Genomic DNA, 26,712 nt, shown 5'->3' with positions numbered 1-26,712 from the left:
TTTGTTTCAGCCAGTCCTTTAATGACCCACTCATAGCACACAACAATCACACACAGGCCTCAGCTCTCCAGCTCTGCTTTACCCTGTCCATAACTGGGCGCAGCACAGAAGGAAACGAAAGACACCTAGGAATCCCAAAACGCAGGCCAAAATTCCCCGAGTCCATGAAGCAGTAAATAGCGGCAGCCAGGTGTTTTATTTGCTCCAACCCCGAATCAGCCCATCCCTCCACCCCACTGCACTACTGGGGACACTCCCAGCGCCAAGACCCTTATTTCCTTGCGCTGTCGCTGCTCCCCCTGAGGAAAGTTCATGTGAGAGCATCTCCCCTCTCTGCGCGGGACTCCCCCAAAGCAGCTCCCACCATGTCACCCCCTCCTGGGGGCCTGGGGCCAGGCAGGGGAATGCACAACTCAGCTGCCACACTGGGCTGCAGAGTAGCAGCGCCTGAGATAACTGGAGGGAGGCACCAGCAGGCCTGAGCACGAGGTAGGGGAAGCCTGAGCTGTTTCTTTCCAGGAGGCCCTGAATCCCCGCCTGCTCACTAAGGTAAAGGGGCAGGAGGAGCAGTGACCTGCCCCTTGGCCCTACAGCTCAGAGGAAGGTGCCCCTGCTCAGGACAGATGTGGTGGGAGGGAGGGGGCGAGAATGGGGGTGATCCTGTGGTTTAGCCCACTGTGTACCCGTCTAGCCCCAGGTCTTTCCTCCTGCTGCCGGCATCACTGGTTGAGCAGAGCTCTCAGGAGCTGTGGGAAGTTGGGGGTGCCCCAGCCTGTGACGGGGTCCCAGGAGGGGCCAGCACAGAACCCCTGCCCTTCCACTGCTGCATCCAGACACGACAGGTGGCAGCCCATGGTGACCTGGGGAGTCAGAGAGCTCAGTAAGTGCACGCTGCAGTCCCTAGCTGCCCCGACCGAATGCAGACAAGCACAGAGCCAGGAGCAGGGCAACGGGGAATCACTGCCCTGCAGAGGGGGAGTTCCAGCTACAGGACACTCCAAGGCTGGGGCTGGAGAAGCCCCAGCCAGGCCGTCCCCTCCCCTGGATCCAGGGCAAACCAGGGGGGATCCCTTCTTCCTCCACCCTCAGATAGGGCTCGTCTGTCCAGCTCCCAGGCTTGCGACCTCCCCTTGCACAGAGCCCACAGCTGCTGACACTTCACCCCTCAGCCCCACTCACATCGTAGAGGGCGGTACTAGGTCCCTTCTCCTGCAGTTTGTAGAGCGCTGGGTTCAGGAAGCCCAGGGGCGGCAGACCTTTCTGCAAACGGCGGTCGTTGATCAGGGCCACAATGCCCCCCACCACAGGGGTGGAGGCCTGGCGGGGGGAGGAAAGGTGCGTCAGGGCCCTGGAGATGTCAGGGGACTCATTGCCCACGGCCCTCCCTAGGGCTGCTCCTTACCGAGGTCCCAGACACCCAGGGCTGGGGGATGCGGTTGGTCACCACCCAGTAGTTGTCGGACAGGGCAGCCAGGTCGGGGTAGGCACGGCCGCTGCTGTTGTAGTAAGAGCGGGGTGGCAGCTTTGGGGCCGAGTGCAAGAAACTCCTGACAGCTGCAGCCTGGAAGAGACAGACAGATGGGGAGGGAAACCTCACACCTGGGCCCTGCCCCTGCTCCCGCCCCACCTGCCACCATCCTGCCCCTCACCACCGCCCCCAGCCACCATCCTGCCTCTTCCCCCAACCCATCCCACCAGGAACCCCCCAACCTACCCCCCACCCAACCTGCCAGCTACTGCGCTGCACTTCCTGCACCCAGCCCCACACCCCGACCCAGCCACACATACCTGGTAGTCAGGCATAGGGAAGACATTGCTGAAGCCCCCGCCGCTGATATAGTCTGTCACCTCCCAGGTCACTTGGAAGGGGTTCTTAAAGGCTGTGCCACCCACTGTGGTCACATAGGGGCTGTGGGGACAGGTGTGGGGAGCTGCACTGGCCAGGCCACCAGAGACAGCTTCTCACTGTGGGTCCAGCAGCTCCCACAACAGAGAGACTCTCACGAATACTGCAGGAGCCCCCACTTCTCTGGCCTTCCAGGCCCCACTGCCCCCTAGTGCTGGCAGTTCTCAGGGCTCCCTCCCCACACGGCCCTGGGATTGCTCAGGCCCCCAGTTCTCAGTCAGTTTGCATTGGTCTCTGAGCCCCTTTCCATTCCCTGGGGAACCTTGCTGCCTGCCCTGACCGGCCTTCCCCTTTAGCCTTCCCCTCCTGTCTGCCCCTCCAGCCTTCCCAGCCAGGCCTGCCCTCCCTGCCTTCCCTCACCCGGCCTGCCCCGGCCCGCCTTCCCCTCCTGCCTGCCCTGACCCGCCTGCCCTTCCAGCCTTCCCCTCCCGGCCTGCCCCTCCAGCCTTCCCTGCCTGGCCTGCCCCGGTCCGGCCTTCTCTCACCCTCCAATCTCATCTGTGTTGCTGCTCCCCATCTCTGCCACAGCAGCCCCAAACCTCCTGGCTGAGGCTCTGCCAGGAGCACTCAGCCCAGGGCAGAACAGGGCCAGGAGTTGTAACAGGCTGCGCCCCCCCATGGGCGCTTGGCCAGGGCACTGCATGCTGAGCTCGAGGCCAGGGTTGCAGCATTGTCTGCCCAAGACTTCCCAGCCCTCCCCACCCCTTTACCTGGAGGCTGGGAAGCTGGGCCGGAAAGTGTGCTTCCCTCCAGCAAGCTTTCTGCAGCCAGCTCCCTCATCACCTGCAAGGCAGGAGTTCTGGGTCAGCCTGGCCTGTGGGTGGCGGTGACAGACGGGGCCGAAGGGGATGGCCGGTGAGGCCTGGACCCTTGTTGGGACCAGGAGCCAGGCACCCACCTCCCCACCCGAGCGCTGCAGGGAGTGACCAGGGGGACTCCTGGGTCTCAGCAGCGTCCATACGGCACAGCCAGCAGGATCCACGCGCTCCCAGGGAGGAAGGCAGCTGAGGGCAAGAGGCGCCGGCAGGCTGCATGTACCTGAGGCAAAGAGCAGAGTCAAGCCCCGCGCAGCAGCCTTCATGAACTCCACATTGAGACGCTTCATGTAGGCCCTGGACAGGCTGTCCTCATCGTCGCCGTAGCTCACCGAGTGCACCGAGGGCAGCGAGGACATGTTACTGAGCAGCAGCAGCCAGGCCAGGAAGGGCTCCTGGCTCTCATGCCTCCCTGCAAGGGGCAGCAGAGAAGGATCAGCCCCATCTGGAGCCTCCATCCCCATGGGGCAGAGCAGAGAAGGCCCAGGAGAGGGAAAGCAGTGCAGGAACATAACATGGGTTAGAATACTTCTAGCCCCCAGGTCTCATCCTGGGCACTAATAGAGACGATATAACATCCCTGCCAGAACTGTTACTCACTATACTCATTGCAGTCAGTGAATGGCCCGTCCCTCATTTAGTCTTGCCAAGTCCTTGGCCTCAGATGCATCCTATGGCAGTGAGTTCCACAGGCTAATTACATATACCATGAAAAAGTATTTCCTTTCCATGTCACTGATTGTCCCCCTGTACCGTTGCTGAGAGACCGGGAAAACAGAAGCCCACAATCTCCCTTCTCTTGACCAATCAGTAGTGATAGACTTTTCTCATGTCACCTCTCATTCGTATCACTTCTCCCAGTCGTTTCAATCTCTCTTGCACCCAAGAGAGATAAAAAGAGCTGGCCAAGCAGCTTCCTGAACCACTTATCTTGGATTTCAATCAGTTCTAGAGCACTGGGGAAGATCCACAGGACTGGAAGAAAGCTCACATTGTGCCAATATTCGAAGAGACCGTAAACGGGACAGCCTGGGAAATTATAGGTTTGTTGGTGATCATAGAATCATAGAATATCAGGGTTGGAAGGGACCTCAGGAGGTCATCTAGTCCAGCCCCCTGCTCAAAGCAGGACCAATCCGCAATTTTTGCCCCAGATCCCTAAATGGCCCCCTCAAGGATTGAACTGACAACCCTGGGTTTAGCAGGCAAATGCTCAAACCACTGAGCTATCCCTCCCCCCCAAGTTAAGATAATGGAGTGGCGGACACAGGACTCGATTAATAAAGAAGTAAAGGAGGATAACAATTAATGCCAATCGACGTGGGTTTATGGGGGGGCACAGGCCTGTGTCGGGATGGGGTCGATACTTGCATGGCGGGGGGGGGGGAGGGGAGGACAGCACAGGCTCGTGTCGGGGTGGGGTCAGTACCTGCATTACTGAAGACCCAGGTGGAGATGTTGGCACCTGTGCTCATGATGTACTCCACATCCAGGCTGGCCTCCAGCCCTGCCTTGCCCAGCCCTTGGTGCCCGACCACCTGGTCAACCTGGGAGCGGTGCCCAAAGCTGCTTCCGAAGAGCCGCATGAACTCCGCCAGGTCGGCCGGGTGGAAATACTGCTCCAGGAACTGCGGGGACAGGCAGGGACACTGTGACATTCCTCCCCCACCCAGAGCACCGTCCACCCCCAGGCTCCCAGACTGGGACAAGCGCGCACCCCCTGCTGGGATCCCCACTGGCTGTCCCTGAGCCGGCTTCGGTGCCTCCACACTGGCCTCGCTTCTGCTGTCAACAGGTGGGGTTCACGTAGATCCTGGGGCACAGGTATGCCACTGTTATGGGGTGCGTGTGTAACCATGGTTACCTGGGCTCAAGCATGGCTATTGTCACGGAAGGGTGTCACCACGGTTACCTGGGCACAGGCCTGGCTGTTATTGGGCAATGCCCCAATGTCCCCATCCGTCAGGTTGTATCTCTTGCGGATGACAGCGGGCGTCACGCCCAGATGGAAAGCTACCCTCCTCTGCTGGTACCGTGCCATCGCCTCCTCCTTCCTCGAAGCTCTGGTCACCATCTTCCTTTCCGCAGGGAACCGGTGCAGGCCACCCACTGGATGCCAAGGAGAAAGCACAAGAGGCAGGGTTAGGGCCTGCGTCTCCAGTGGGGTGTGTGTGGGGGGTCTGTTCTAGCCCCTCCTCCTTTCTGGTCTGCATGGGAGCAGTGAAAGCTCATTCACTCTGCGCTGGGAGCCTCCCAGACCTCCGCCCCAGCAGGGCGGGGCTGGCCCATGTGCGGATGAGAGATGACACAAAGAGCCAAGTGTTGCAAGATGGGCGCTCTCCCCTTGGGGTCAGTGCAGCCCCAGTGCCCAGCAGGCTCCCCAGAGTCAGCGTACCCCTACAACCAAACCGCTTCATGCCTCCCTGCAGGGAAGAGCTAAGACTCCCCTTCACGTCCTATCCCAAAATGCTCCCTAGTGTTCTTGTGTCATTGCTGAGTAGCTGCTGCTTCCCACCCCAGAGGTGGCTGCATGGTAGTGGCAGGTAACGTCACCCCATATCCTTCACCTCGCACGGCGGGGGTGGGAGCATCAGGCTTGGCTAACACTAGTTAATAATGCATGGCCTGTTTCCCCATTTGCAGAGTAGAGACCCCAGGACAGGCCTAGGGACACTGGTACCATGTCTGGGAGTAGGAGGGGCCTGACCAGCCAAGAAGGAGAGTGGAGTGGCTGAGGAATTGCAGGAGCCAGCCGGGAGCAGCAGGTGCTTGGGTTAGCACATCTCACACACCAGGTGAGCCTGCATGAGCTCTCCAGGTCTCCACAGCGCCGGGAACATGCAGCCCTTCCCCCCAGCCCAGGCCAGCTCATACCAAAGTCAATGTGCTCAGCCAGCTCCTCATGGAGGGTGTAGTGGACAGGGGAGCGCACAGCGCTGCGCTGGCCGCTCACATAGCGATGGAACCGGGCTCCTGGCAGGAGACGCTCTGCTGTGCTGCGAGAATCAAACGCCACCCATCAGCCTGGGGTAGAGGGGGACCGCCTCCCGGCTCCATCCCTGCGGCTGCTGGAACTCAGGCAGCCCTGCCCCTCCCCGCACTACCCTCCCCCAGGCATGGCCCGGCTCACACTCTGTACACTGTGACATTCCCCAGGGTACGTGCTAGACCCTCGAACAGCTGCGTCCCCATAATTCTCAAACCTGGGGCCTGTTATACTGCAGCGCTTGTCAGAGCCATCAGCATGTGCCTGCTCAAAGCCATCAGCATGTGCATTCACTCCCCGCTAGAAACAGGAGCCCTCTGACCAGTCCCTCATGAACTACGTATAGGGAGACATCCGCAAAGTCCTAGCCCCAGCCTCGTCTCTCAGAAATGTGCGTCTGGCACTGCTGAACAATGCAAACACGTGAAAGGTCTATCCTTTCACAGGAGAATGATATGCACCAGCCTTGCTATCCCAAACAGAGCTTCCCACATGCAATCCAGACAGACTGGTTAAGATAAAACAATAAGACACTTTTATTAACAACAGAGAGACAGATTTTAAGTGATTTCAAGGGATGATGCTCAGGATTGTTACAAAATGAAAATAAAGGCGCAAAGCGCAAGCTCCCCCCTAACTTAACAAGCTACGTGAACTGAAAAGCAAATGTTCTGTCTCACCACATGCTGGGTCTCCTCCCCTTAGCTCATTGCTCTGAGAGCGGCTGATGTCATGAGCGGCGATGGAGGAGGAGAGAAGGGAATTGGAGGCTGCTGACTCTCAGGCCTGGTCTATGCTACAGAGTTAGGGCGGTAAGGCAGCTGATCTGCCCTAACTGTAAGTGTCTACACCACAATGGTGCTCCCGCCAAGGGAAGTTGCCTCCTAGACCGCCTTGATAACTCCACCTCCGCGAGAGGCGCAGTGCTTAGGGCAATGTAGTCAGGGCCTGTTGGCTGTCAGCCCAGCCTGGGGCTCACAGCTGGAACCTGGCCCCCTGCCCCTGCCCCGGGGCTCATAGCTGGATCCCCCCCTGGCCCCGGGGCTCACAGCTGGAATCACACCCCACCCCGGGGCAGACAGCCCGAGCTGGCAGCTGGGAGCCCGGCGAGGGGCTCGGTTTCATAGCAGGGAGCCTGCCAGCAGCGAAACAGACATTGTCCCTTGCTCCCCGCAGCAGAGGCACTAGAACCAGCCCAAAAGGCTGACACCACAGAGACACGCACGCCTCCGCCTGACTGCCCCATTACCGACAGTGCAGCAACGGGGGCTGGGGCCAGTCGGGGCAGCGATGGACTAGGGCAAGGGCAAGGTCACCAGACACCCAGTTCCCAGTAGGATCCAAACCCCAAATAAATCCGTTTTACTCTGTATAAAGCTTATACAGGGTAAACTCATAAATTGTCCGCCCTCTATAACACTGATAGAGAGAGATGCACAGCTGTTTGCTCCCTCAGGGATTAATCACTTACTCTGGGTTCATTAACAACAAAAGTATAAAGTATAAAAAGTAGGATTTAAGTGGTTTCAAGTAATAACAGAACAAAAAGAAAAGGAAGACTTGTGGCACCTTAGAGACTAACAAATTTATCTGAGCATAAGCTTTCATGGGCTAAAACCCACTTCATCGGATGCATGCAGTGGAAAATACAGTAGGAAGACAAATATATACACAGAGAACATGAAACAATGGGTATTGCCATACCCACTATAACAAGAGTGATCAATTAAGGTGAGCTATTATCAGCAGGAGAAAAAAACCTTTTGTGGTGATAATAAGGATGGCCCATTTCCAACAGCTGACAAGAAGATGAGAGTAACAGTAGGGGGGGGGAAAAATAAGCATGGGGAAATACTTTTACTTTGTGTAACGACCCATCCACTCCCAGTCTTTATTCAAGTCTAATTTAATGGTGTCCAGTTTGCAAATTAATTCCAATTCAGCAGTCTCTGGTTGGAGTCTGTTTCTGAAGTTTTTTTCTTGTAATATTGCGACTTTTAGGTCTGTAATCGAGTGACCAGGAAGATTAAAGTGTTCTCCGACTGCTTTTTGAATGTTATAATTCATGTTATGATCAAGAATTATAACAGTCAAAGTGATGATTTTATGGGTCATTGTCCTGGTTTGCTAGAGAACATTTGCTTGTATACTTGCAGTACAGACAATACCTCTGTCTGTGCGAGTGGTGTTATGTTATGGCGTACCTCAATGCTTTCACGGGATGAGTCGTTCTGGAATTCAGTTACCAAATCAATGAGGTTGGAGACCTCAGATTCTCCTTCAATACAACAAATCACATTTACCATTGCTTCCCTGCGGTACTGGGTTTACAATGCGCTGGGCCCACACTCAGAAGGAGCCCTGGCCTGGCCCGCTCACGCTGCACACCGAGGCCCCGGCAGCCCCCTGGCCACCCCACCAGCTCCTCTCCACCCCATCCCAGTGCAGCTTCAGCTCCAGGCTGTCTCTGCTGCTCACCATCTGTGGGGTCCCGCCTGCCTCCCCAGAGCTGAGCCACCTGGGACGGGTGCAGAAGCCTGGCCAGTCTCGGCCAATGCCGGGGGCTTGGCTGGGCCCCTCCAGGCAAGTGGGTCCTGAGGAAGCCTGGCTGGGAGCAGGCACTAGCCTGGCTGATTGTGCCACCCCCGAGGGGCTGGAGCGATTCCCTGCCCTGGGATCAGGACCGGCCCCAACTCTGCTGGCAGCTCAGCCTGGCAGACACAGTCACCTTCCAGCAGGGCTGATAAGTGCGGCCGGGGGCCAGGCTGTGGGGGAGTGGGTCTCTGAGGGGTCTGTGGAGGGCACTGTGTAGTTGTGCTGGGAGGGCTGTGAGGAAGGGCACTGGGAGGTGGGGGAGATCTGTGTGTTGGGGTGCTAGGGAGTGGGGGTTCTGTGTAGGGTGCTGGGCAGTTGTGGTAATGTGCAGGGCACTGTGCATTTGGGTGGGAGGGCTGGGGGGGGGGGGAGGCTCTGGACATAGCAGGTCTGGGTGACAATGGGATGGGGGCACAATGTGGTGTGGCATGGGCCCGCTCCCGAGGGGAAGGGGCATGCTAGCTGCACAGGACCGGGCAGGCCTGTGTATGTCTAGCAGCTGCCAGTTTGTAAACAGTTCCCTTGCACTGGGCTGGGCGGACCAGCCCCCCGCCCCCCCTGCTATGCCCCGCCTGTTGCCTCTAGCCAGTCCCTTGCTCCAGGGACCCATCTCCCCCGGCCATTGCCCCCTTGGAGCCCACAAGCATGTTTGGCGCTGGGCCCACAAATGGTTAATTTGGCCCTGCTTCCCTACTGTGACTGTCTTTAAGCGTATTTATACGTACTGTCCGTGGGGCAGTTTTACTGTGAGGACTTTTAAAATGATAGGGTGAACAAATGCACCTTTCTACCACTTCAAAAGGTCCCTCATGAGAGTTTTGCATTTTGTATCTTTTCACAGGGATTAGCACCAGTACCACAGCCCTCACTTCAAAAGATCATTCACAAGCATTTTTACCATACCACACCTTTTGTTTGATTTGGCTGTCAGTGAGGTTATTTTACATAAGAATGGCCATACTGGGTCAGACCATAGGTCCATCTAGCCCAGTATCCTGTCTTCCGACAATGGCCAATGCCAGGTGCCCCAGAGGGATTGAACAGACAGCTTATCATCAAGTGAACCATGCCCTGTCACCCAATCCCAGCTCTGGCAAACAGAGGCTAGGGACACCATCCCTGCCCATCTTGGCTAACAGCCATTGATGGACCTATCCTCCATGAATTTATCTAGTTCTTACTGGAACCCTGTTATAGTTTCGGCCTTCACAACATCCTCTGGCAAGGAATTCCACAGGTTGATTGTGCGTTGTGTGTTTGTTTTAAACCTACTGCCTATTAATTTCATTTGGTGGCCCCTAGTTCTTGTGTTATGAGGAGGAGTAAATAGCACTTCCTTATTTACTTTCTCCACATCAGTCATGCCTTTATAGACCTGATTCATATCCTCCCTTAGTTGTTTCTTTTCCAAGATGAACAGTCCCAGTCTTATTAATCTCTCCTCATAACGCAGCCGTTCCATACCCCTAATCATTTTGGTTGTCCTTTTCCAATTCCATTTTATCTTTTTTGAGATGGGGCGACCACATCTGCCTGCAGTATTCAAGATGTGGGCATACCATGGATCTATATAAAGGCAACGTGATAGTTTCTGTCTTATTATCTCTCCCTTTCCTAATGATTCCCAACATTCTGTTTGCTTTTTTGACTGCCGCTGCCCATTGAGCGGATGTTTTCAGAGAACTATCCCCAATGACTCCAAGATCTCTCTCGAGTGGTAACAGCCAATTTAGACCCCATCATTGTGTAGCTGGGATTATTTCGTTGCCCAGTCACCCAGTTTTGTGAGATCCCTTTGTAACTCTTCACAGTCTGCTTTGGACTGAACTTGAACCACATCCATCTTATCTCTCAGCAATTTTCCGAACCTTTGTAAATACTCTGTCACGGGCTTCTTCCTCTGTCTTACTGTCCCCTTCCCACGAGGCTCTGATGAGATCTAGAAGTCCCCTCACTTTCCTACCATATAGGCGATCAAATGGGACAAACCCTGTAGACTCTTGGGACACTTCCCTATAAGCAAACAGACCAGGTAACATTTCATCCCAGCCCTGGGCCCTTTTGTTTGCATGCATTCCCAGCATAGATACCATTGTCCCACTGAATCTCTCCACCAAACCATTTGGCTCTGGGTGATATGGGGCAGCCTTTAGTTGATTCACTCCACACAACTTTCATAATTCACTGAAGAGATGGGACATGAAATCTGTCCCAAGATCTGAGAAAAATCTTTTTCAGGAAATCCACTCTGCTGAAAATAGCGAAAAGGGCTTTTGCCACAGTGTTAGCTTCTGTGTTAGACAGAGCCACTGCCTCTACTGGCAAAATCCACTAGGACTAAGATATATCTTCCCCCTTTGGGCAGGGAGCAGCATAGGGCCTACAATGTGTATTACCACCCTAAAAATTGGTTTCAGAGTAGCAGCCGCGTTAGTCTGTATCTGTAAAAGGAAAAGGAGTACTTGTGGCACATTAGAGACTAACGAACGTATTTGAGCATAAGCTTTCGTGAGCTACAGCTCACTCACAGGCAACGGGGTGTAGAGGAATTTAGAACTTCTGAGTTTGAAGGCACCGGAAGGGTCATCAAGTCTAACACCCTGCCAAGATGCAGGATTTGTTGTGCCTAAACCATCAAAGACAGATGGCTCTCCAGCCTCCTTTGGAAAGCCTCCAGTGAAAGAGCTTCCATGACCTCCGAAGGCATCTGTTCCATTGTCTTCCTGTTTTTACAGTTAGAAAGTTCTTCCTGAGATTTAATCTAAATCTGCTATGCTGCAGTTTCATCCCATTGCCTCTTGTCCTGCCCTCTGTGGCCAGAGAGAACAACTCTGAAGACCACTAACATGTCCCCCACTTAATCTCCTCTCTTCCAGACTAAACATACCCAGTTCCTTCAGCCTTTGCTCGTACAGTTTGTATTCCATCCCTTGGATCATCTTTGTCATTTGCCTCTGGATCCTTTGCAGTTTCTCTACATCCTTCCTAGACATTGGTGACCCAAACTGGACACAACACTTCAGCTGAGGCCTGGCCAATGCTGAGTAGAGGAATACTATCACCTCCTGCGACTTGCATGCTGTGCCAATGTGACGAAGTGGAAATGTTCTTAATGTTTTGTCTGATTACTGTGTATGCCTCAGTTTCCCCTACGTGTTACTCAAGTATCTATGTGAGTGCGGGAAGACGATGGTGGACACTCTGTATCCTGGCCATGGATGTCCTCTGCTGAAAGAGACAAAGCACAGAGGCGGGTCAGCTGAGCATGGCTGAGGCTGGGCTGCTGGAAGCTGGTAAGTTTCCTGTTTTGGGACTTGGGGGGGCAGATGGGGGAATCCAGAGCTCAGGGCTCCCCCTAAGATGGACTTACCACAGAAATTAGGAACGTTCAGCAAACAAACTCTGTTCTACACTGTGTTCCCGACAACTAATAACCCATCTGTGTCACACGCTGGCAGAGTCACAGCTGCCTGTGGAGTGGCGGGCAGGGCCCTTTGGGGGCATGTGAGGCTTCCCCAGGTGGCCCATCAAGGTGGACTCGCTGCAGGGAGCTCACGGGCTGAACAGGGGGCTGAACGCTCCGAGGTCAGATCCAAGGAAGTGCTGAAACCATGGAGGCTCCTTGCCCTAGTGAGAGCAGGCCATGATGGGAGAGACACTGCACTAGAGTTCTGACTTCTCTCCAAGTGGCTCCTGAGCGCTGAGACTCTGACTCTGTGACAGCCTCTGTTAATGCAGCCCAAAATTACATTTGCTTTTTTTGCAGCAGCATCGCATTGCTGACTCATGTCAAGGTTGTGATCCACTTCGAGTCCCAGATCCTTCTCAGCAGTGCTGCTGCCAAGCCACTTTAGGCTGACCAGACAGCAAGTGTGAAAAATTGGGACAGGGGGTGGGGGTAATAGGAGCCTATATAAGAAAAAGCCCCAAATATTGTGACTGTCCCTATAAAAATCAGGACATCTTGTCACACTAAGCCAGTTATCCCCCATTCTGTATTTGTGCATTCAGTTTTTCTTTCCTAAGTGTAGCAACTGACATGTGTCTTTGTTGATTTCATTTTGTTGTCTATAGCCCAGTTCTCCAATTTATCAAGATCCCTCTGAATTTTAGTTCTATCCTCCGAAGTGTCGGTGGCCCTCCTGCCACGGCCCAGCTTTGTCTCATCTGCATATTTGATCAGTACTTTCTCTATTCTTACATCCAGCTCATTAATACAGATGTAAGATAACATCAGACCCAGAACAGATTCCTGTGGAACCCAACTTGGGATCTCCCTCCAATCCAACATCATTCTATTAATAGTTACTCTTTGTTTGTGGTTGTTTAACCAATTACATATCCACTTGATGGTGGTTCTCTCGAGCCCACATTTCTCCAACGTACCTCCGCTAGGTATCTGCAAATTGAATGTTTTATACATTGCTCTAGTAACTTCCCACATATGGAGGTCAGCCTAATTGGTCTATAGTTCCCTGACTCCTCCTTTCCCCCTTTTTAAAGATGGGCACTATGTTAGCTCTTCTCCAGTCTTCTGGGACCTCTCCTGTCATCCAGGAATTTGCAAATATTATTGCCAGAGGCTCAGAGATTTCTTCAGCTAATTCCTTCAGCACTCTGAGGTGAACAGCATCAGGCCCTGCTGACTTGAATTCATTCAAATTAGTTGAAAGAACACATCAGAGATCTTCTCTTATCCCAATCTGCATTCCTTCCCCTTTACTGTGTGTGGTAACTTCGCTAGTCATCTGGTCACATATTTTTTGTGTGAAGCAAAGTAGACATTGAGCAGCTCTGCCTTTCTATCATGAATCCCTGATCTTTTTTTTTTGTCTGATGTATTTGTATAATCTCTTCTTGCCATCTCTAACATTGAGCTGTAACTCATTCTTTGCCTTGGCTTCCCTGATTTTGTCCCTACACGCTCGTACTATTCCCATGTACACTTCTTTGATAACATGCCCCTCCTTCCATTTCCTGTATGGGTCCCTCTTGGGATTGAGAGAGCTAAAAAGTTCCTTGTGCAGCCACATTGGCCTCCTGTGGCTCTTCTTCTCTTTCCTCATCAGAAATAGCCTGATGCTGAGCCTCTAGTATTACATAATTTAAGAACTGCCAGCCCCTTTGACTCCTTTTCTTCCTAATTGGTCTTTCCATGGGATCTTGCCTACTATTTCTTTGAGTCAGTTGAAATCCACCTTTCTGAAGTCCAGTATCCTTGTTTTCCTGTTCTCATGTCCTCCTTTCCATAGGAATTCTATCAGATCATGATCACTTCCTCCCAAGTTCCTGACCACCTTCGCTTTGCAACTAATTCATCCCTGCTGGTCAAAACCAGATCCAAAATAGATGACCCCCCAGTTGTTTCCTCAACTTTCTGAAGCAGAGACTTGTCCCCTACACATGCTAAGAAGTTGCAGGACAGATGTTTGGCTGTAATAGTCTTCCAACAGATATTAGGGAAGTTAAAATTCCCCATTAATATTAATTCATGTGTTAGCTAATCTTGTTACCTGCTTGAAGAATGACTCATCCACTTCCTCTTCCTTATGTGGTGTCTATAATAGATCCCCACTGTTAGGATATAGATATTCAGGCCTGTCTGTAAAGGCCTATACTCTAAGAATTTAGGTGTATTCTTATCACTTGGCTAGTTCTAGAGGTATAAAAGAGAGAATCAAAATCACTGTCTGCCGGTGTAAGGTCCTTCTCTTACTGTGACAGTCTAAGGCCCTGTTCTTAGGCTAAGGCCTTTGGCTAAGCAACAGAGGCAGCCATAAGCTGGGAAGCGACCGGTCACATCCTCACATTCCAACCTAGTCATACTGAAATAAGGTGCTATTGGGCTGTTAGGAATAGAATCCTGTCCTGATAATGCCTATCACCTCCAGAGAAAGGGAAGTACCTAGGGGTGACAGTGGACGAGAAGCTGGATATGAGTCACCAGTGTGCCCTTGTTGCCAAGAAGGCCAATGGCATTTTGGGATGTATAAGTAGGGGCATAGCGAGCAGATCGAGGGACGTGATCGTTCCCCTCTATTCGACACTGGTGAGGCCTCATCTGGAGTACTGTGTCCAGTTTTGGGCCCCACACTACAAGAAGGATGTGGATAAATTGGAGAGAGTCCAGCGAAGGGCAACAAAAATGATTAGGGGTCTAGAGCACATGACTTATGAGGAGAGGCTGAGGGAGCTGGGATTGTTTAGTCTGCAGAAGAGAAGAATGAGGGGGGATTTGATAGCTGCTTTCAACTACCTGAAAGGGGGTTCCAAAGAGGATGGCTCTAGACTGTTCTCAATGGTAGCAGATGACAGAACGAGGAGTAATGGTCTCAAGTTGCAATGGGGGAGGTTTAGGTTGGATATTAGGAAAAACTTTTTCACTAAGAGGGTGGTGAAACACTGGAATGCGTTACCTAGGGAGGTGGTAGAATCTCCTTCCTTAGAAGTTTTTAAGGTCAGGCTTGACAAAGCCCTGGCTGGGATGATTTAACTGGGAATTGGTCCTGCTTCGAGCAGGGGGTTGGACTAGATGACCTTCTGGGGTCCCTTCCAACCCTGATATTCTATGATTCTATGATTCTAAGATGTAAAAGGAAACTTAGTTTGATAGCATCCTGTCTGGCAAGAACTCACTTATCAATAGCTGGGATGTGAAATCCTCATTTCTGTGTTTGTTCTATCACTGTAGTCCCCATTTCCCCATTGTTTGTCTGTATAATCTCTGTCTGGTTCTGTGATTGTTTCTGTCTGCTGTATAATTAATTTTGCTGGGTGTAAACTAATTAAGGTGGTGGGACCACCACTCCCAAGAGAAGGAGGTGGGTGGTGGTGGTCGGGGACTATCTCCTCCGGGGGACTGAGTCATCTATCTGCCGCCCTGACCGGGAAAACCAAGAAGTCTGCTGCTTGCCAGAGGCTAAGATTCGCGATGTGACGGAGAGACTGCCGAGACTCATCAAGCCCTCGGATCGCTACCCCTTCCTGCTTCTCCACGTGGGCACCAATGATACTGCCAAGAATGACCTTGAGCGGATCACTGCGGACTACGTGGCTCTGGGAAGAAGGATAAAGGAGTTTGAGGCGCAAGTGGTGTTCTCATCCATCCTCCCCGTGGAAGGAAAAGGCCTGGGTAGGGACCGTTGAATCGTGGAAGTCAACGAATGGCTACGCAGGTGGTGTCGGAGAGAAGGCTTTGGATTCTTTGACCATGGGATGGTATTCCATGAAGGAGGAGTGCTGGGCAGAGACGGGCTCCACCTTACGAAGAGAGGGAAGAGCATCTTTGCGAGCAGGCTGGCTAACCTAGTGAGGAGGGCACTGGGGGAAGGAGACCAAAGCCCTGAGGTAAGTGGGAAAGCGGGATACCGGGAGGAAGCACAGGCTGGAACGTCTGTGAGGGGAGGGCTCCTGCCTCATACTGAGAATGAGGGGCGATCAGCAGGTTATCTCAAGTGCTTGTATACAAATGCACAAAGCCTTGGAAACAAGCAGGGAGAACTGGAGGTCCTGGTGATGTCAAGGAGTTATGATGTCATTGGAATAACAGAGACATGGTGGGATAACTCACATGACTGGAGTACTGTCATGGATGGTTATAAACTGTTCAGGAAGGACAGGCAGGGCAGAAAAGGTGAGGGAGTAGCACTGTATGTAAGGGAGCAGTATGACTGCTCAGAGCTCCGGTACGAAACTGCAGAAAAACCTGAGTGTCTCTGGATTAAGTTTAGAAGTGTGAGCAACAAGAGTGATGTAGTGGTGCGATTCTGCTATAGACCACCGGACCAAGGGGATGAGGCTTTCTTCCGGCAATTCGCAGAAGCTACTAGATCGCACGCCCTGGTTCTCATGGGTGACTTTAATTTTCCTGATATCTGCTGGGAGAGCAATACAGCGGTGCATATTCATATACAAAGGTGGATCCAGCAATCCAGGAAGTTTTTGGAAAGCGTAGGGGACAATTTCCTGGTGCAAGTGCTAGAGGAGCCAACTAGGGGGGGAGCTTTTCTTGACCTGCTGCTCACAAACAGGGAAGAATTAGTGGGGGAAGCAAAAGTGGATGGGAATCTGGGAGGCAGTGACCATGCGTTGGTTGAGTTCAGGATCCTGATACAGGGAAGAAAGGTAAGCAGCAGGATACGGACCCTGGACTTCAGGAAAGCAGACTTCGACTCCCTCAGGGAGCGGATGGGTAGGATCCCCTGGGGGACTAACATGAAGGGGAAAGGAGTCCAGGAGAGCTGGCTGTATTTCAAGGAATCCCTGTTGAGGTTACAGGGACAAACCATCCCGATGAGTCGAAAGAATAGTAAATATGGCAGGCGACCAGCTTGGCTTAACGGTGAAATCCTAGCGGATCTTAAACATAAAAAAGAAGCTTACAAGAAGTGGAAGGTTGGACATATGACCAGGGAAGAGTATAAAAATGTTGCTCGGGCATGTAGGAATGATATCAGGAGGGCCAAATCGCACCTGGAGCTGCAGCTAGCAAGAGATGTCAAGAGTAACAAAAAGGGTTTCTTCAGGTATGTTGGCAACAAGAAGAAAGCCAAGGAAAGTGTGGGCCCCTTACTGAATGAGGGAGGCAACCTAGTGACAGAGGATGTGGAAAAAGCTAATGTACTCAATGCTTTTTTTGCCTCTGTCTTCACGAACAAGGTCAGCTCCCAGACTGCTGCGCTGGGCATCACAGCATGGGGAGTAGATGGCCAGCCCTCAGTGGAGAAAGAGGTGGTTAGGGACTATTTAGAAAAGCTGGACGTGCACAAGTCCATGGGGCCGGATGAGTTGCATCCGAGAGTGCTAAAGGAATTGGCGGCCGTGATTGCAGAGCCATTGGCCATTATCTTTGAAAACTCGTGGCGAACGGGGGAAGTCCCAGATGACTGGAAAAAAGCTAATGTAGTGCCAATCTTTAAAAAAGGGAAGAAGGAGGATCCTGGGAACTACAGGCCAGTCAGCCTCACCTCAGTCCCCGGAAAAATCATGGAGCAGGTCCTCAAAGAATCAATCCTGAAGCACTTACATGAGAGGAAAGTGATCAGGAACAGTCAGCATGGATTCACCAAGGGAAGGTCATGCCTGACTAATCTAATCGCCTTCTATGATGAGATTACTGGTTCTGTGGATGAAGGGAAAGCAGTGGATGTATTGTTTCTTGACTTTAGCAAAGCTTTTGACACGGTCTCCCACCGTATTCTTGTCAGCAAGTTAAACAAGTATGGGCTGAATGAATGCACTATAAGGTGGGTAGAAAGTTGGCTAGATTGTCGGGCTCAACGGGTAGTGATCAATGGCTCCATGTCTAGTTGGCAGCCGGTGTCAAGTGGAGTGCCCCAGGGGTCAGTCCTGGGACCGGTTTTGTTCAATATCTTCATAAATGATCTGGAGGATGGTGTGGATTGCACTCTCAGCAAATTTGCGGATGATACTAAACTAGAAGGAGTGGTAGATACGCTGGAGGGCAGGGATAGGATACAGAGGGACCTAGACAAATTGGAGGATTGGGCCAAAAGAAATCTGATGAGGTTCAATAAGGATAAGTGCAGGGTCCTGCACGTAGGACAGAAGAACCCAATGCACCGCTACAGACTAGGGACCGAATGGCTAGGCAGCAGTTCTGCGGAAAAGGACCTAGGGGTGACAGTGGACGAGAAGCTGGATATGAGTCACCAGTGTGCCCTTGTTGCCAAGAAGGCCAATGGCATTTTGGGATGTATAAGTAGGGGCATAGCGAGCAGATCGAGGGACGTGATCGTTCCCCTCTATTCGACATTGGTGAGGCCTCATCTGGAGTACTGTGTCCAGTTTTGGGCCCCACACTACAAGAAGGATGTGGATAAATTGGAGAGAGTCCAGCGAAGGGCAACAAAAATGATTAGGGGTCTGGAACACATGACTTATGAGGAGAGGTTGAGGGAACTGGGATTGTTTAGTCTGCAGAAGAGAAGAATGAGGGGGGATTTGATAGCTGCTTTCAACTACCTGAGAGGTGGTTCCAGAGAGGATGGTTCTAGACTATTCTCAGTGGTAGAAGAGGACAGGAAAAGGAGTAATGGTCTCAAGTTGCAGTGGGGGAGGTTTAGGTTGGATATTAGGAAAAACTTTTTCACTAGGAGGGTGGTGAAGCACTGGAATGCGTTACCTAGGGAGGTGGAAGAATCTCCTTCCTTAGAAGTTTTTAAGGTCAGGCTTGACAAAGCCCTGGCTGGGATGATTTAATTGGGGATTGGTCCTGCTTTGAGCAGGGGGTTGGACTAGATGACCTCCTGAGGTCCCTTCCAACACTGACATTCTATGATTCTATGATATAATTGGTTAATTAATCATGTTACAATATGTTAGGATTGGTTAGTTAAATTTCAGGTATTGGTTAAGGTATAACTAAGCAGAACTCAAGTTTTAGTATATAGTCTGCAGTCAATCACGAAGTGAGGTGGGTGGGGGAAATGAGAACAGGGAATGGGGGTAGGGAAATTGGAATCATGTTTGGCTAAGGGCAGGAATGGGAACAGGGACACAGGTGTAAGGCTCTGTGGTGTCAGAGCCGGGAAGGGGTACACTAAGGAAGAAAACTGGAATCATGCTTGCTGGACGTTCACCCCAATAAACATCCAATTGTTTGCACCTTTGGACTTCGGGTATTGTTGCTCTCTGTTCATGCAAGAAGGTCCAGGGAAGTAAGTGGGTGAAGAAATAAGCCCCCTAATACCCACCATAATATCTCTTGTTATCCTCACCCAGAGACTCAGTAGGTCTGTCGCTCACTTCCTCTTGGACCAAGTATAGACATTCTTGATGTACAGTGCAACGCCTCGTCCTTCTCCACCCATATCTGTCCTTCCAGAACAAACTATATCCCTCAATGCTGGTACTCCAGTTGTGAGAGTTGTGTCACCGAGTCTCTGTAAAGCCAATTAAGTCACAATTTTCTTTATATACCACGACTTCCAGTTCATCCTGCTTGTTCCTCATTCTCCTTGCATTGTATACAGCCATAAAAGATACTTTGCAGACTGCCCTGGTGTTTTTCTTCTTGTCTCTAACTTTGGGGCCCCCCAGATCTCTTTCTCTTCTGACATAAGTCACAAGATCTGCAATAGTCTCATGTTATTCTGTATCCCTGGCCAATAAAAACCCTTTTCTAACTTATCGTAGGCCCTCTATGCTCCCAAGTGACCAGCTAAAGGGCAGTGGTGGGCCAGCAACATTAACTCCCCACAGTGCTGGGCAGGCATAACTAGTTGATAGTAAGGTTTCCCAGGGTTTTTAATCATTCCCCATGGGAGCTTTCCTGTACATCCTTAATCTTCAAAAAACCTGTCTCCGTCTCCCCTCACTGGTGCGCCCTCTAGGACAGTGGTTCCCAAACATTTCCTTGCATAACCCCATTTTCACATGTATTGCTTCCCATGACCTCAGACAGCATGGAGGACACCATTTCAAAATGGCAGCTTCCACAAAGCGTGACCTCGCACACTTACGATGCATCTGAGGGCACACTGTGCGGAGCATGCCATTGTGGAAAATGGCATTTTCCACACACTCAGGATTGCTGAGGTCCCATCTCCTGATGGAGTGATTCCCCCAGGGGCGTGACTCACATTTGGGGGCTGCTGCTCTAGGACAGCAGTTTTCCAACTTTTTTTCTGGCAACTCAGTTGAAGAAAATTGTTGATGCCCACCACCCAACAGAGCTGGGGATGAGGGGTTTGGGATGCAGGAGGGAGTCAGGGCTCTGTGCTGGGGATGAGGGGTTTGGGGTGCAGGAAGGGGCTCTGGGTTGGGTTGGGGCGTGGGCAGCTTACCTTGGGCAGCTCCTGGTCAGCGGCGCAGCGGGGTGCTAAGGCAGGCTTCCTGCCTGTCCTGGTATCACGGACCGTGCTGCGCCCCAGAAGAAGCCAGCAGCAGGTCCAGCTCCTAGGCGGAAGCAGCAAGCAGCTCCGTGCAGCTCTCGACTGCAGGCATCACTCCCCCCAGCTCCCATTGGCTGGTTTCTGACCGATAGGAGTGTGGAGCTGGTGCTCAGGGCATGGACAGCACCCTGAGCCCTGTGGCCCCCCGCCTAGGAGTCGGACCTGCTGCTGGCCGCTTCCGGGGTGCAGCGTGGTGTCAGAACAGTTAGGGACTATCCTGCCGTAGCTAGGCAGCACAGCCGACGGGACTTTTAACGGCCAGGTCAGCGGTGACCTGAGCCGTCGTTACCCAGTGACTTCGGGTTGCGACCCAGTACTGGGTCACAACCCGCAGTTTGAAGACCTCTGCTCTAGGATGTGTCTATTTGTGCTTTCTAGAGCACTGTCTGCCCTCTGCTCATCTGCAAGATGCTGGCAGCTAACAACTGGCAGTCACAGAGATTAGCGCCTCCCCACAAACGGCATGCTCTTTTCCTCTGCTATACAATTGGTGTCAGACTGAAAAGCACACTGCTTCTCTCTGCTGAGCTGGAAGTGCCCACCCCTCCCCCTCAGTAACTGTCTTTACTGTTCCCTTTGGGGATTACAGAACAATAGTCCTTGGAATATTGAAGTAATTGGAAACGGTGCAGAGAAGGGCAACAACAGTGCTGAGGGCTGTGGAACAGCGTCTGCATGGAGAGAGATTAGAAAGACTGGGGCTGTTCAGTGTGGAAAAGAGATGATGGAGTGGGGGTACGACAGGGGTCTATAACATCATGACTGGCATAGAGAAAGTGAACAGGGAAGTGTTATTTACCCCTTCACAAAACACGAAAACCAGGGGTCACCCAACGAAATTAACAGGCAGCAGGTTTAAAACAAACTTAAGGAGGCACATTTTCACACAACGCACAGTCAACCTGTGCAAATCATTGTCAAGGGATATTGGGAAGGCCAAAGTAGAACTGGGTTCAAATAAGAATTAGAGGAATTCATGGAGGATAGGTCAGTTAATGGCTATTAGTCAACATGACAGGGACACAACCTCATGCTCTGGGTGTCCCTAAACTTCTGACTGTCAGAAGAGACTGGACAACAGGGGATGGATCACTTGAGAAGTTGCTCCGTTCTGTTCATTCCCTCTGAAGCACCTGGCACCAGCCACTATTGGAAGACAGGATACTGGGCTAGATGGACCATTGATTTGACCCAGTATGACTGTTTGGACATGTTCAAAATATCATTTCCTACCAGCATTTCTATTGGAATACAATCCAACTCCCCAACTTTTAAGCTACTCTACAGAACTTCCCACTCCAAATGCACATTAGCCAAAGTCACAGAAATTCCATATTCTCCCTATGCCAGGTAATATATGTCAGTCTCTTTGACCATGCTTTCCCTGACCAGAGAAATCTGAGCACCAGTTTCCTTCCACCCTAGACATTCTTTTCAGTTCAACTTGGCAACTGTGGCTGTAGGTACTGATAATACCACATTGCCAAGTACATCAAAAGGAAGCCAGATCTCAGTCGGCCAAAGACAACAAGGAGGAAGTACCACAGTTCTTCAACCACAAATGGCTATGTTTGTAGCAAAACCAACTCCAGAACTGAAACAAAAGACAGACATGAAAATTCCAGAATTTTTTTACCACTGTAATATTCCCTTTTCTGTTACTGAGTGTTATGGAGTCACCAGGGCGATGCTCTGAAACTACTCCATACGAAGCCAGTCAGGACTCTGGGGGAGCCTCCTCTCTCTGAGCATATGGTTTCCAGGGCAAGAAGCTTACACAGCTTTGACCTTCCTGGGTCTGAAGTTAAGAAGGGGCGGTCATAGCATCAGTGCAGGCAGCTGGAGCAGCCTCTGCAAAAGTCGCACCCCCTCATTCCCACCACCTACACATTGACACAATACACAGGGAAACTGAGGCACACATAGCATTCATGCAACACAGTAAGACTCACATACAACATAACAAGGGAAAATCCCCACGTCGTCACACTGAGCATCCAGCTTTTCAAGCAACCATCAGCTGCCGAAGGTTAGGCTACAAACCACCCAATTGAAAGCGGATAGAAGGGGAACTATTAGATGTTGCTACTGATGGCTTGAGGGTGGAAGCATGCAACAAATTACATGGAAAAGTAGTCACATTAATACTGGATGGCTGGAGTAATGTGCACAATGACCCAGGGATAGCTAACTGTGTACAGACGGGGAAAATTATGGTTTACGTATCAGGAGCTGACACTGGAAGCAATAAGACAACTGAGAAGTACCGTGTGACGCTGGGAAGAGAAGCCAAGCCACTAACAAATGCACTGTACAGTTGTGTTGTTAAGAGCTACCTGACAGAGTATGAGACGTGCTTTGGAACGACATACCACCAGTTACGTATGGATGTACATCAGACCAGTTAAATCTACTCAGACAAGACCTAGCACCAAGTGCTTTGATGAAACAATATTGTGGATTTAAAAAGTATTTTCATAATCATCATCAGCCTGGAGCCTGGTTAACAAAATGCCAAGGATATGTAAAATCCCAAATCCCTGCTGACATGCGATGGACCAAACAACATGCCTGGAAACATATGTTCAGCTGCTTTATTTTAGGCTTGTGAGTGACCACAAGGCAGACCGCAAGGACAGAGCGGCGGTGGCCTGCAATATGCAGAAGATCAGACTGGAAGATTTGGTGGTCTCTTCTGGTCTTAAACTCTGTGACACTTGAGACCTGCAGGCATTTCTTGGCCAACACCGGAAACATGAGGAAGCAATTCCCCTGAACAATCCAGCCCCAGATTGATGCAGAGATGGCCCAATGCCACGCAGCCCCCACCACTTGGGCAGGGGTCAACGAGCACACAGCATGGGACCCTATGCAGGGGTTACATCCCTGACCCGACACAGACCACAGGGTCCTGGCTTCTCCTTCCACACAGCTCAGCCCCACCCCCACCCCCCGGCCAAGGGACTCACCTTGCTGGCATCACACACTCTAGGAAGTCCAAGGTGCTAATGGTCTTGCAGCTCTTGATGCCGTAGGCCCCCAGCCACTTGTGCACGGTGCTGAGCGTGAGGAGAGATGGCTGGACAAGTGTGCGCAGCTCCTCCAGTGACAGGTACTTTCCTGCAGCACAGGGCAGAGGCAACAGCTAGTTGGCCCCCACCCAGGAGGCGAGGGGGGGGGGGGGCAGTAAGGCAGTTCTCTCCTGGAAGAGTCCAGCACTCCCCATGTCCCAGTGAAACATCTCCATATTTGTGCCCTTGGACTCCCACCACAGCATGTTTTCCCCCATGTTGTCAGATTCTGCTCTTCACAGCACCTGCGCCCAGAAGCAACTGCACTGGCTGGGCAAAGATATGCTCCCCGGGCCGGGGGGGGGGGGGGGGGGGGAAGCAGGGGCCAGCTGCATGAACAGCCCCAAGGCCCTCTGGAAGATCCCCCTCGGTCCCTGCTCTCTCCGGGGCAGTTACCATACTGAGGTGAATCGGGGTCCGAGACTCTTCCCACCAGCTTCGCCAGATGCTCCACGTTCTGCTGCCTGAGGGCAAAGGTCAACACAAGCTCGTCCAAGGGAGCGACCCGGCCCACGTGGCTCCATCCAGCAGGGACTCTGAGGGGAAGAGCGATCCTGTGGTGACCCAGCAGGATGGAGTGCGGCCCAAACAGCATGAGCAGAGCTGGTGCTAGGCATAAGTAGAGCGACTCACGGGGGCCCCCCAAAATATTCCTGTGTAGAGGCCGCAATGGGCTAGCATCCCCTCCGGGAGGGTGCGGGGAAACTCAGTTACGCTGGGAGCTCCAGACTCTGAGCCAGGACTCTGCCCCACCCAGCAGGGCGCTGCCCCCGGATAGTCCAGGTGCACGGGCGAGAAAAAGGGAGCGGCGGGAGGGGTGGCCTTCAGGCAGAGCAGAACCCAGCGCTGGGTGCTCAGTCCCCACCCACGGGGCAGCACTTACCGGAGACTCTGGTCCGGCTCTGGGCCCGCTCGGGAGAGGCACCAGCCCGCGAGACTCACAGCGACCACAAGCAGGAACCTGCCACCGAAAGCACAGTGGACAGCATCAGGGCTGGATCAGGGAGACCCCCCCCTCCCACCGCCGGGGAGACCCCGCCCCCCCGCAGCTCCTCCCCCCTCCCCCGCCAGGGGGACCCTGTTCCCCCTCCCCCCTCCCCCACCGGGGAGACCCCGCCCCCCCCGCCGCTCTTCCCCCCTCCCCCGCCGGGGGGACCCTGTTCCCCCTCCCCCAGCCGCTCCTCCCTCCTCCCCCGCCGGGGAGACCCCGCCCCCCCCCCGCAGCTCCTCCCCCCTCCCCCGCCGGGGGGACCCTGTTCCCCCTCCCCCCGCCGCTCCTCCCCCCGTTACCGCGCCTCCATCCCGTCCCGTCTGTCCCCAGCCCGAATCGAGGTCAGGTGCAGAGTCGGTCACATGATCCGATGAAACCACGTGACGAACCCGCTGCTGGGGTCACATGACAAGGGGCCCAGCCGGGCGGGGCCACGTGGCGCCCCGGGGGGGCGGGGCCGTCGTTGGGTTTCAGAGTGAACGAGCCCTGGCGCCCGGCGCTGCGGGGACCCGGGCCAGGGGCCGCCTCCCGCCCCGGGTCCTGCGCCGTCGGGTGGCCGCTGGTCGGGGCCGGAGCCCGGGCGGGGCGGCCGGTGGGGGGAGGGGGCATGGTGCAGTGGGCTGGGGGGCGGGAACGGTGGGGAGGGGAGGAGGGGGCATGGTGCAGTGGGCTGGGGGGCGGGCTGTGGGGAGGGGAGGGGGCATGGTGCAGTGGGCTGGGGGGCGGGCTGTGGGGAGGGGAGGGGGCATGGTGCAGTGGGCTGGGGGGCGGGAACGGTGGGGAGGGGGCATAGTGGAGTGGGTGGGGGGCGGGCTGTGGGGAACGGTGGGCATGGTGCAGTGGGCTGGGGGGCGGGAACGGTGGGGAGGGGAGGAGGGGGCATGGTGCGGTGGGCTGGGGAGGGGGCATAGTGCAGTGCGTGGGGGGCGGGCTGTGGGGAACGGTGGGCATGGTGCAGTGGGCTGGGGGGCGGGCTGTGGGGAGGGGAGGGGGCATGGTGCAGTGGGCTGGGGGGCGGGAACGGTGGGGAGGGGGCATAGTGGAGTGGGTGGGGGCGGGCTGTGGGGAGGGGGTGGGAACGGTGGGCATGGTGCAGTGGGCTGGGGGGCGGGAAGGGAGGGGGCATGGTGCAGTAGGCTGGGTTGGGCTGGGCAGGGAGGGGTCCTGGCGCGGCAGGTGGTGGGGTGGAGTGGGGCGGAGCAGCTCCCTTGGGAGGGGAGCGGAGGCTAATTCTGCTCGGGGGCAGCGGTGGGGAGGGGGCGCTCAGGCTGCTGCGGGAGGAAAGCTCCAGTTGCGGGCGCTGGGCCCAGGGTGGGAGCAGAATCGTCAGCCGCTCTCCAGGGTCTGGGCCGGGGTTCCCAGGCGATCCAGGGTGAGGGCTCCAGGCCTCGGCCCCAGCCCCCTCCCTGCCCCTCTCACCTCTACCTCCCATCTTTTCCCCACTGCCTCTGGCCCCACCCCATTCCTGTGCCCCTTCCCACCTCTGCCCCTCCCCCACCTCTGCTCCCACCCCCATTCCTGTGCCCCCTCCCCCACCTCTGCTCCCACCCCCATCTCTGCGCACCCTCCCCTATTACTGTTCTCTCTCCTCCCCGCCCACATTCCCCTCAGCCCTTTTCCCCCCATCTCTCCCATCTCCTCCTGGCTACTGGATCTGTTCTATTGGAGGCAGGATGCAAAGTCCTGCTCAGTGGTGGGTGGTGGAGCAGGGGTCGGGAGAGGGGAGTAGGGTGTGGAGCAGGGGTCGGGAGAGGGTGTGGGAGCAGTGAGGGGGTGGGGGTGACAGACAGGGGCAGGGAGAGAGTTTGAGGTATGCCTGCCCTTGCACTCCCCCTTTCCTGCATATCTCCAGGGAACTGGAGCTGCCCTCACTGAAGGTCAAGTGGTCAGAACATGTGGGAGGGCTGGGAGGCAGGACTCCTGGGTTCCATCCCAGGGCGGGGTGGGGGAGGGATGTTCAGGGCTTAGAGCAGGGGGGCTGGAAGGCAGGACTCCTGGGTTCCATCTCAGGGTGGGGGGTGGGGGTGTGTAGTGGTTAGAGCAGGGCCAGGAGGAGGGTGGGGGACGCTGGAGGGGAGGACTAGACTGTGTGGGAAAGTGCTGGGCCTGGCAGTGGTGGATAATGCATTGCATGGGCTGGGGGCTGCAGGGGCTTCACGTCAACCCTGAGCTCTCCTTTTGCTCCAGCTGGGAGAGCCCTGAATCACAAAGGGGTCTGGCCAGGAGGGGCGGGACCAAGCTGCTAGCGTGCAGAGCCCCCGGCCCCACTGGAGCATGGCGCCCGGCTGGACCCCCCTGCAGATGCCTGCGGGATGAGGTGGGCGGGGGGAGCTGCCCTCCACTGGTTCCCGGGATAAATATTTACGGAGCTGTTCTACAGTAACCCAAACAGCCCTGGTCCCCGGCTGTGAGAGGCTGCAGCTGCTGCTGCAC

General features: G+C 53.9%; 1 protein-coding gene across 4 annotated transcripts; it reads right to left on the bottom strand.

Moving 5' to 3' along the window:
* Positions 1-24,719, bottom strand: TPP1 (tripeptidyl peptidase 1). Of its 4 annotated transcripts, XM_037904742.2 has the most exons (13): positions 24,579-24,719; positions 24,172-24,249; positions 23,685-23,824; positions 23,187-23,337; positions 5,596-5,717; positions 4,634-4,830; positions 4,151-4,349; positions 2,945-3,133; positions 2,617-2,689; positions 1,789-1,909; positions 1,403-1,561; positions 1,180-1,317; positions 1-860 (listed from the first exon to the last, which is right to left on the bottom strand). In XM_037904742.2, the coding sequence occupies exons 1-13, from the start codon at positions 24,587-24,589 to the stop codon at positions 720-722; spliced, it is 1,719 nt and encodes a 572-aa protein (XP_037760670.1). In that variant the 5' UTR covers positions 24,590-24,719; the 3' UTR covers positions 1-719. The 4 variants fall into 4 exon arrangements, with proteins under 4 accessions (XP_037760670.1, XP_043381838.1, XP_043381841.1 ...); XM_043525903.1 differs by lacking the exon at positions 2,945-3,133 and having other exon boundaries at positions 2,617-2,944; XM_043525906.1 differs by lacking the exons at positions 24,172-24,249; positions 24,579-24,719 and adding an exon at positions 23,960-24,092 and having other exon boundaries at positions 23,685-23,891.
* Positions 24,720-26,712: the final 1,993 nt, after the last annotated feature.

Source organism: Chelonia mydas, chromosome 1 (genome assembly GCF_015237465.2).
Source record: "Chelonia mydas isolate rCheMyd1 chromosome 1, rCheMyd1.pri.v2, whole genome shotgun sequence".
In the NCBI taxonomy this organism is placed as follows: domain Eukaryota; kingdom Metazoa; phylum Chordata; order Testudines; family Cheloniidae; genus Chelonia; species Chelonia mydas.
The sequence above is the reverse complement of the archived record's forward strand: the minus strand, read 5'-3'. Positions and strand labels throughout refer to the sequence as shown.

Excerpts from the sequence above, each read along its gene's own strand:
- TPP1 (XM_043525903.1), bottom strand. Across the intron at positions 1,910-2,616 it reads CCCAGCTTCCCAGCCTCCAG|CCCCTATGTGACCACAGTGG; the intron begins GTAAAGGGGTGG and ends CTGTCCCCACAG. Across the intron at positions 861-1,179 it reads CTAGTACCGCCCTCTACGAT|GTCACCATGGGCTGCCACCT; the intron begins GTGAGTGGGGCT and ends CTGACTCCCCAG.